At 34.8% G+C, this 8,680-nt stretch overlaps 1 protein-coding gene and 1 long non-coding RNA gene across 6 annotated transcripts in view; one reads left to right on the forward strand and one right to left on the reverse strand.

Moving 5' to 3' along the window:
- The window catches only part of LOC136975009 (uncharacterized), a 28,555-nt gene extending 21,520 nt beyond the window's left edge, over window positions 1-7,035 (forward strand). For 2 of the 5 annotated variants that reach the window (XR_010880766.1, XR_010880752.1), the window contains 2 exons: window positions 6,427-6,670; window positions 6,746-7,035. Coding sequence is in view for 2 of the 5 variants with exons in the window: in XM_067270029.1 (XP_067126130.1) it covers window positions 4,051-4,296; window positions 6,427-6,670; window positions 6,746-7,011 (756 nt within the window). In the remaining 3 variants the exon portion in view is untranslated. Of the gene's footprint in view, window positions 1-3,919; window positions 4,297-4,514; window positions 4,658-6,426; window positions 6,671-6,745 lie in introns of those variants that run through there. The other 3 variants (XM_067270029.1, XR_010880762.1, XM_067270102.1) reach the window with 3 other exon arrangements.
- Window positions 7,036-7,150: 115 nt separating this feature from the next.
- LOC136975246 (uncharacterized) lies at window positions 7,151-8,152 on the reverse strand. Its single transcript, XR_010880771.1, has 2 exons — window positions 7,871-8,152; window positions 7,151-7,799 (listed from the first exon to the last, which is right to left on the reverse strand). It is a non-coding gene; the product is annotated as an uncharacterized lncRNA (long non-coding RNA).
- Between the last annotated feature and the right edge of the window lie 528 nt (window positions 8,153-8,680).

Below are 8,680 nucleotides of genomic sequence, written 5' to 3' on the forward strand. Positions count from 1 at the left end.
AGTTAAACCACAATTTAAACACTCATGTAGCGCCATTTTCTTAACGAAGTAAAATAACTCTTTCCTTCGTGAACTTCGTTCGAAACTAGTTTTTCTCATTTCCCGGTCTTTTGCGAGATTCCGGGATAAAAGTGAAATGTTTTCCGGGATAGAATTAATTATTTTTAAGATATACAAAATATCTTGAAATCAAATGATATAATTATTTTTCATTTTTTGAAGTAATTTAGTACGTTTTCAACCTCAAAAATCATATTATTAACGCTGTATAAGATATATATTAAAAATTACCGTTGAATTACGTAGAAATTTTCACAAATGGAAAAAATTCATTAAAGTTTGCTGAAAACTGCATACAACGACAACAACAACGACAACAACAACAAATGCTTTTAATTGAGTTGAAAATTTAAAAAAAAAATGAAAGATCAAACTTCTAACTTAAAAAAGTAATTTTAGTTTTTAAATAGAACATAATATAAAAATTTACAATAATATTTTGCAAGATTTTAAAAAGCGAAGATGGTCAATACTCCAATCACTCGATCTGGTTCTTATTTAACTAATGAAAAGCCTGCTACCAAGAATGCCCTTTCCGATTCAACTCATGTGGGTGGAATCGTCTTTAATGCATTTATGAAAAGACAGATGTGTTTTTTCACCTGTAGCCTGGAAGATTTCTAGTTCATGCCCAATTTGCACAACCTGGAGTTACGCAGTTATTGAAGCCACTGGGCATGGTTAAAAATTAAGACAGCATAAACACAATTATTCCAGATATTACAGGTTCTGACAAGTAAAGAACTTTCAGAGTCCTCCTGCCACAAATAAGCTACATATTAATTATTGACCATTTATGACATACCATAACGAGCAAAAATTCAAAAAACTAATAAGTAGATTTAAAATTAATAAATACAAATGTATTCTGATAGTGTATGAGTTAAGGACTATTTCTCACTGTGACCGATCCTATAATCGGACCGACTAGTAGTAAAAGCATTCACATTGAGTACGAATGTCGGTGGCCGATTCGTAAGGACCAATCAGAACGGGTGTTAGAAATCGTTTTGTTTTTCTAATTTTTAAAAATATTTTTGTAATCAATCTGGTTAAACTTTGCGGATGTGATCTTCGTTTATAAATTCTTTCGGAAGAATTGAAAGATGGGAAGATGAGAAAAGATGTTATTATTTAGACTTTTCGGAAAGTCTAAATAATAACATCTTTTCTCATCACGTTGACGTTTTTTAATATATATACAGTAGAGCATCGATTAGTAGACCCCAGATGAACCGTCACATCATTTAACCGACCGCGTTCTAGTCGGCAAATTCAAATGTCCGCTAGTGATGTGGCGCTACAATATTTGGCTATGTCTCGGCTACTTTAATATTATTTTTGTTAAATGTTTGCGTGCTTTAGCTGGCAACATGGCTCGACCATGACAGGGAGGCCAGTATTTAAATCAGGCTTAATTTTATTTAACGACCCTATCCAATTGCTGTTTTTAAAACGTGTGCGAGATTTAGCGGCAAAAAAACGAGTGACAGCTGTGAAGCAAAAGAAAATTTTAGACTTCTTTTTCTAATGTATAGGCCTACTTTATGTAAAATATGTAACCCGAATATATATTTTTTTTGTTTTATATTTTTCAATATACAGTACAGTACTGTATTTATTTTGTGCAAAATAAAGAAATAATTTTTAACGATACAATAGTGACGATTATTATTTTTTTAAAAATTTTGTTAGGCTTAACATCGATGAAAATTCAACGCGAAGTAGGTTAATAGCGATATACGGGTGTACTATACAGGGCCGGATTATCGAATAGGCAAAGTAGACAAATGTCTAGGGCCCGTAATTCGACGGTCGGATGGCCGAGCGGTAAAGGTGGCAGCCTACCGCTCTGGGGGACCCGGGATCGAATCCGAACGGGTCGAATAATCCCCAGGAATTTTTCGGGGGGTGGTCCGTTCGGATACGTCGGGCCCCGTCCCTCACCACCCGGTCGCCCCATTGTGGGCCTGGCCGAACCCATAATGGGCCTACTAAAAGAGGCCCTCTTAGTGCCCACAGGGCGGAAAGAGTTAAAAAGAAAAAAAAAAAAAGGGCCCGTAATTCAGAGGGGCCTGGCTTCAGTGCAGAAGATTTCTCTGTTTCAATTTCGAAACTCGAATCGAAATTTGATAGGACAGAAAAGGGGCTGTATTTAACAATTCTTACTAAGCTCCGCTCGACTAGCCATTACCTAAAAAACAAAAAAAAGTCAACAGCCACCCGTGCGTCAGAAGTAATGTACGCCACGGGATCTCTCGCGCCATCTAGAAATATTCCTAGGGCCGCGTCTCGTGGTAGTACTGATGTACGGATGGTTATGATTTATTTTCTAAATCTACACTTATACGTCGCGACATCGCATATTCGATATAGCGTTCAAGTTGCTCGAGTGCGAAGATATTACAATTCAATAGTGTTTTATAAAAGAGTTAAAAAGTTATGGGTGACACTACTATATCCGCACCGGGTGTCACCCATGCTAGCTACGCTAATGTCACATTATATAAGATTTGTTTAGATGCAACTTATTTAAATGGGGCCCCAATTTAAATTTTGTCTAGGGCCCGCTAGAGGCTTAATCCAGCGCTGGTACTATAGATTACTATCTATGGAATTTCAGGACTTTGATTATATATTGGAACTCAGGGGACCGAGACAAGTTCAACGGTACCCTATTTTTGGACCGGAGACGAAAAATAAAAAAGTTATCATACTTTTTCACTTACCATACTTTTTTAATGCTCTCACGAAGACGGCACCATAGTTGCTAGTACTGCCATCTTGCGGTAAAGTCTGCAAACCATGACGTTTGACTACGGTCGTCTCCAGTAGGGTTAAACACGCGATACGAGAGCGGAGAGAGCGATGCGACTTCCGATCATTGCGAGATCGCCATTTCGGTTAATGTTACTTATGGCAGCGAACATGGCGGCCGTTCCCACTGTTCGTGCTTCCGACTGACCTCCCGGAGGGGAGCCGCCGGCAGGCCGCCATGTGCTAAACGTCACTAGTTATTGATTCACGGTAGCTATTGAACAAAGTAAAAAAAAGGGGGAAAACGTCTACTAAAGGCAATTTTAACGACAAGCGACGCGACTCCCGATCGCGATAGCGAGGCCGACTTAGCGGTGAGAGCGACGCGACTCCCTATCATCGCGCGATCGCCGGAAAAAAGTATGATAACTTTATTTTTCGTCTCCGGTCCAAAAGTAGGGTATCGTTGAACTCGTCTCGGTCCCCTCAGTTCAGATATATACTCAAAGTCCCGAAATTCCATAGATAGTAATCTATAGTATTCCCCGATATGCTAAATTACATGGGATATACTAACATACTAATATATTATACTAATAATGTATTTTTTCATACTTTTCGGTTATCCGACCAACCCGAGTCCCCAATTGAGTCGGATAATCGATGCTCTACTGTATTAAAGTCATATGTGTTTCCAAGCAGTTATGAAAGAAAGAAAAGTATAAGGGAAAATTTAAATAAATTAGAAATATATATAAAGTTATGTTTGATTGATTTGATAGTTTTTATATATCCACAGTCTGATTGGTTGTAGTTCGAAGCTCTCATTGGCTGTAGCTCCGACCTGACTACAAATATTTAACTTCTTTTTTTAGATCTGTCAGACTGGAACGACCAGTCGGTGAACCGACTGCTCGTGTTGCCATGGCAACACGACTTGGGAGTCGGACCAGCTGTCATAGTATGAAATAGCCGTGACTTGTTCGACTTTACGAACGTATTCTCGCAGGACAACCGGTGACGTCATAACAATGATTTTTAAACGCGGTTTGTTATTTAGGTCACATTTTTAAAAGCCTTGGAGCGCGTCTGGAAATTGCAACCGGTAACTACAAGTTCAGAGAATGTGACCTAAATAACCAACCGCGTTTAAGACGTCACCGGTTGTCTTGCGGTACGTACCGAAGTAATCACGGTGACAAAACGGTTACAGCGATTCTATTGAATTACAAGATGGCAGACACACCGTGTCGTTGTAGAGAATGCGGCCGAGATTTTAAAACTTTGGATGAAATAAAATCTGCCCCACAAAGCGAACAACAGAATGTTCAAAAAACAATTTCGTCCCTAAATTCGACTTTAACGGATGGAGCAGACGGACAGCATGGTCGATGGCCAACAAATGCAGTAAAATTACTGATTTCACTATATAAAGAGCATGAAGATAAATTTTCCGATATTTGTTGGCCAAGCAAGAAGGTAACGTAAATGTTTATTTATTCTTTTTGATGTTGATAAAAAACACCGCACTTGTGCAGTTTAGGGGGTACAGCAATTTGAAAGGTTTTCACCCATAAAATAAATCGATTCGAGACTAATTTGACTCGAACATTTTTAAAACACGTAAAATTTTTTGGGAACGAACCATATAAAATATACTATAAACAAAAAACTTGTAGGAATACTTACAGAGTGTGCACCGTTCGAAGACGCCATTGTTTAAGCTTGTTTTCGTCGCGGAGCGGCACATTAAACGGCGGACGCGTACGAAACGTGGCCGTAACTACCTGCTCGCCTCGTGTTTCCTGATAACTTCATTTATCATCAGGAAACCTTTTCGGTAAGCCATACACCAATGTTTTCTCTCTTAATTTTATTTACAATAGAGACGTACAGTACATGCTAGACATATCCAAAACACAGAATATTTGAGGGGCCACTCAAATATTCTACATGTATAGCATGTATGTCTCTATTGTAAATAAAATTAAGAGAGAAAACAATTACCCAAAATTTTATCAAAACAGTATAGAGCAGAGAGAAAATACTGATTTATCGTGACCAGTACTACAATACTTCTGGCTAATATCAAGTGCACTAAAGCAATGCAAATACAGAAGTCTATGTACAGTACATTTCGAGTCTAAAATGAAATTTTTTCTTTTACAAAGGAATTATTACAGTCTGTTCCAAAATGATAGAGCCACTTTGAAATAGTAAACAAAACTTAGAGGGGAATTGATTATTGGTTTATCATGATATTGTGTAATAATAATTTTATCAAAAAACATTAAAATGAAAATATAACCAGTTTTGATAACGTTGCACAGGATATAATTGCCGTATAATGATATTCAACTCTGCTTCAGCATTTAAATTGCAATTGTTATGCAAAATAGTATGCAGGATAGTATAAAATACAAAATAATAATAAGAGTGAATTTATGTAAGAATGAAAAGTAATATACATCAGTGGAATCATTAAAAAGGTAACAACTAATGCTTGGCATGAAATCACACACAAGGAGAGGAAAATTTTTTAAAAACAATGTGAGTTTATTAAGTTAATTAATAGACCAAGGTGGACATATCACTTAATAATAAGTAAAGTCAGCTTACTATTTAAACATTGCAGTGGATCTATCATTTTGGAAGAAGTATATTCTATACAACATTGTTAATAAAAATATAAATGAATTTTAATGAACTTTTTGATAAAATTTTTATTACCGTATTTACTTGCATATAAGATGAGGTGTGGCTTTAACGATCAAAATAAAGAAAATTAGATTTATTAAGACAGTTCTAATTTTATTTTGTTTAATCACAAGTAAAATATCAAATGAGCATAAATGAACACATTGTCCCACAAAAATTACTGGCAATTCTAAGCTTTAAGGAAAAATCTTGTAAAATCGACAACATAATTTTTTCGTATAAAGCTGGACAATCGGGAACCCTTTTTTTCCCCCGCCAATTCTTGACAGTCAAATCCACTCTCTGTCAATTACAATTACAAGTTTCTCCGAATTCTGATAATCATGTTTTCACGTGGGAATGGATTAAAACTTATATCAGGCTCCTGTGTGATTTCGGAATTTCAATCTGGAATTCAATTCAAAAGCTTTGCTTTTCCTATTGCTATCCATCTTTATTCCTGACAATATACAAGAACAATTTAAATGACCCAGATAAAATACTTATGTTTTTAAACACAAGAGGGTAAGCATCTGGTTAAAAATGCAAACACGTTTCACAAAAATTGTTTGCAAAAACGTAAACAATCTTCCGCTCATGCATATAGGATGACCTAGGAATTTGAAGCTGTGATAAATAAAAACCTTATCTCATATGTGAGTAAATATGATATATGGCATCACATTAAACCAATAGTCTGTACTTAACATGATAGATCCTTCAAAATAAACTGTCTTCTAAACAAACATTTTAATCCTCAACCTATTACAGTTCAAAGCTTTTAATGAAAATATATTTTAAGAATGACTAAGTATTTAATTGTTAACTTCTGTATTAATATTAGGAGCTAGACTTTAACATAGAAACCAAAATGAAAAAAACTAATTCTGACTCAAAATTTATATCTTGCAGGTGTGGAGTTTAATTTCTAAAACATTGCAAGAAAATAATTATCTTGTCACAGGTAGTCAATGTGATGAAAAATGGAGAAATTTAAAGAAAAGTTATAGGAAAATTAAAGACGGAAACAAGCAAACTGGCCGCGGAAGAAGCCAGTGGGAATTTTTTTCCATGATGGATGACATTCTTGGACGACAGCCAAATATTAAAACACCTGCTACATTTGAGAGTTCCTCTTCAACTTTACAGGTTTTGAGTAAGTGACTTTTGTCTGCATTAACAAATGATTTGTCTGAATGTCATATTACAATATATAATTATCTTTATGTAGGCATGGTGGAAAGCAATTCGGAAGATTTGGTAAACATCCGGACTGAGCCTTCAACATCAACTCTCTCTCCTCTTCCTAAACTCCCACAAAAGCATAAGTGGAAGTCAGAATGGTTTGAGGAATACAAAATGCTAAAAGAAAAATCTAGGGAAGAAAGAAGACAGCGACATGCTGAACTATTACAACTAAGGAGAAAACAGCATGAGGATAAGATGGAATTCTGCAAAGAGCTGTTAGGTGTTTTAAAGAGTTTGGTTGAAAAATAAAAATTCTATTAAATATTGACAAAATGTTCTCTCTTTGTAGTATGCTTTAAATACAAAAAAATTTTTGCCAATTAGATGTGATTCATTTGAAAGAACAGTGGCAATGTATGTATTATTCGAGCAGCCAATAACAACAACATTGTTTTATAACTTTTTATTTCAGATTATTAAAAAATGGTTAACAGTAACAAATCAGTTTGCAATATAAAATATTGAAGTTTATTGTTATTTCGGTATCTATTTAAAAAACATAATGTAATCACGATGCTTTCTAAATAGATACCAAAACAACAATAAACACCAATACTGTATGTTGTAAACTGATTTTCACAACATTTACATTAAAAAGTTTCTTTTGTCCTGTGCTCAAGCACATGCACTAGTTGAATCTTGTATGGATTCACTAGAGTTGTCATTATTTACATTTAGAGTTTATCCTCTAAACTGCCATCATACAATTGACAAATATTATGCAAAACACAGCAGGCCATAAATATTGGAATGAGATAAGGATTTCCCATATCCACATATCTCAAATGTCCTTTTGATAAGCTGAAGGCACGTTCCACTATGTTTTGTGTTTTACTAAGTTTCAGATTAAAATTAATCTCCATTGATTTAAATGTCCACTGTCTCGAAATGGCATTATTGTTCTTGCAGTGGATACGCAGTCACCTAAAAGGTGTATTCTGATGGAAAAAGAGCACTCAAATTTCTCCCCAGAGCATTGAAACACATGAGCATAATGCACTCTTCCAACTTCTGCATAGCAGTCTATAAACATGCATCTAATAATATAGTTAAGTCAATGAAATTAATTTTAAAATTTAAATTTAAACAAAACGAATGATTTACAAACCTAGAATCCACTACAGCTTGGAGTAACACTGAATGGAAACCTTTTCAGTTTATGTAGGATTCTGGATGACTTATTGATACCTTAATGGATATATGTGATCCATCAATGCAGCCAATCACTCCAGGAAATCCACATGCTTTTTTAAATGCAGAAGCATTAGCTTCAAGTTTATCACCTGATGGAAAATGTATTAATTGGCCAGATAAACTGGAAATTGCCTCCCAAACTTTATTACTTGTAAACCATAATGTCACTTTTGATACATCAAAATGATCACTTACAGATCTGAAAGTAAAAATATTTATCTATTAATGAAAAACTGGTTTAACAAAGCATTTTTCTCGATTCGCTTATTCTTTGAAAAAATATTTTTTTTATGCAATTGTAAAATTTTATGCATCTATTTTTATAACACCATCAGAATTTTGTTTTCTTGGATCTAATGTCTGATAACCACAGCTGCAGTTGTTTATGAGTTTTTCCGAAATCTAAAAAGATTTATTTTTATTATAGAATGTTTCTGGAGTCACTTTAAAATAACTTTTAAAAATTTGCATAGAAAATTGCAAAACAATTTCCTCCACATACCTTTTGGAGTTTTCTCCGATATTCATCCAAATTCTCTAAGTTCACCTTCTTCTTCTGATGAACTTGAATTTGTCCAATCTTCGTTGTCATACATTTCCGAATCAATATTCAAGAGCAATGATAGAATTAATGATATTGTCTCTTCTCGATTAGAACGTTCCGCCATGTTCACCACAAAATGACCAGTCTGTTTAGAAATATGCCACTCTCCTGAAATAACCA

The sequence above is a fragment of the Centruroides vittatus genome, unplaced genomic scaffold (genome assembly GCF_030686945.1).
Source record: "Centruroides vittatus isolate TY-2023 unplaced genomic scaffold, ASM3068694v2 contig_10, whole genome shotgun sequence".
Lineage (NCBI taxonomy): Eukaryota > Metazoa > Arthropoda > Arachnida > Scorpiones > Buthidae > Centruroides > Centruroides vittatus.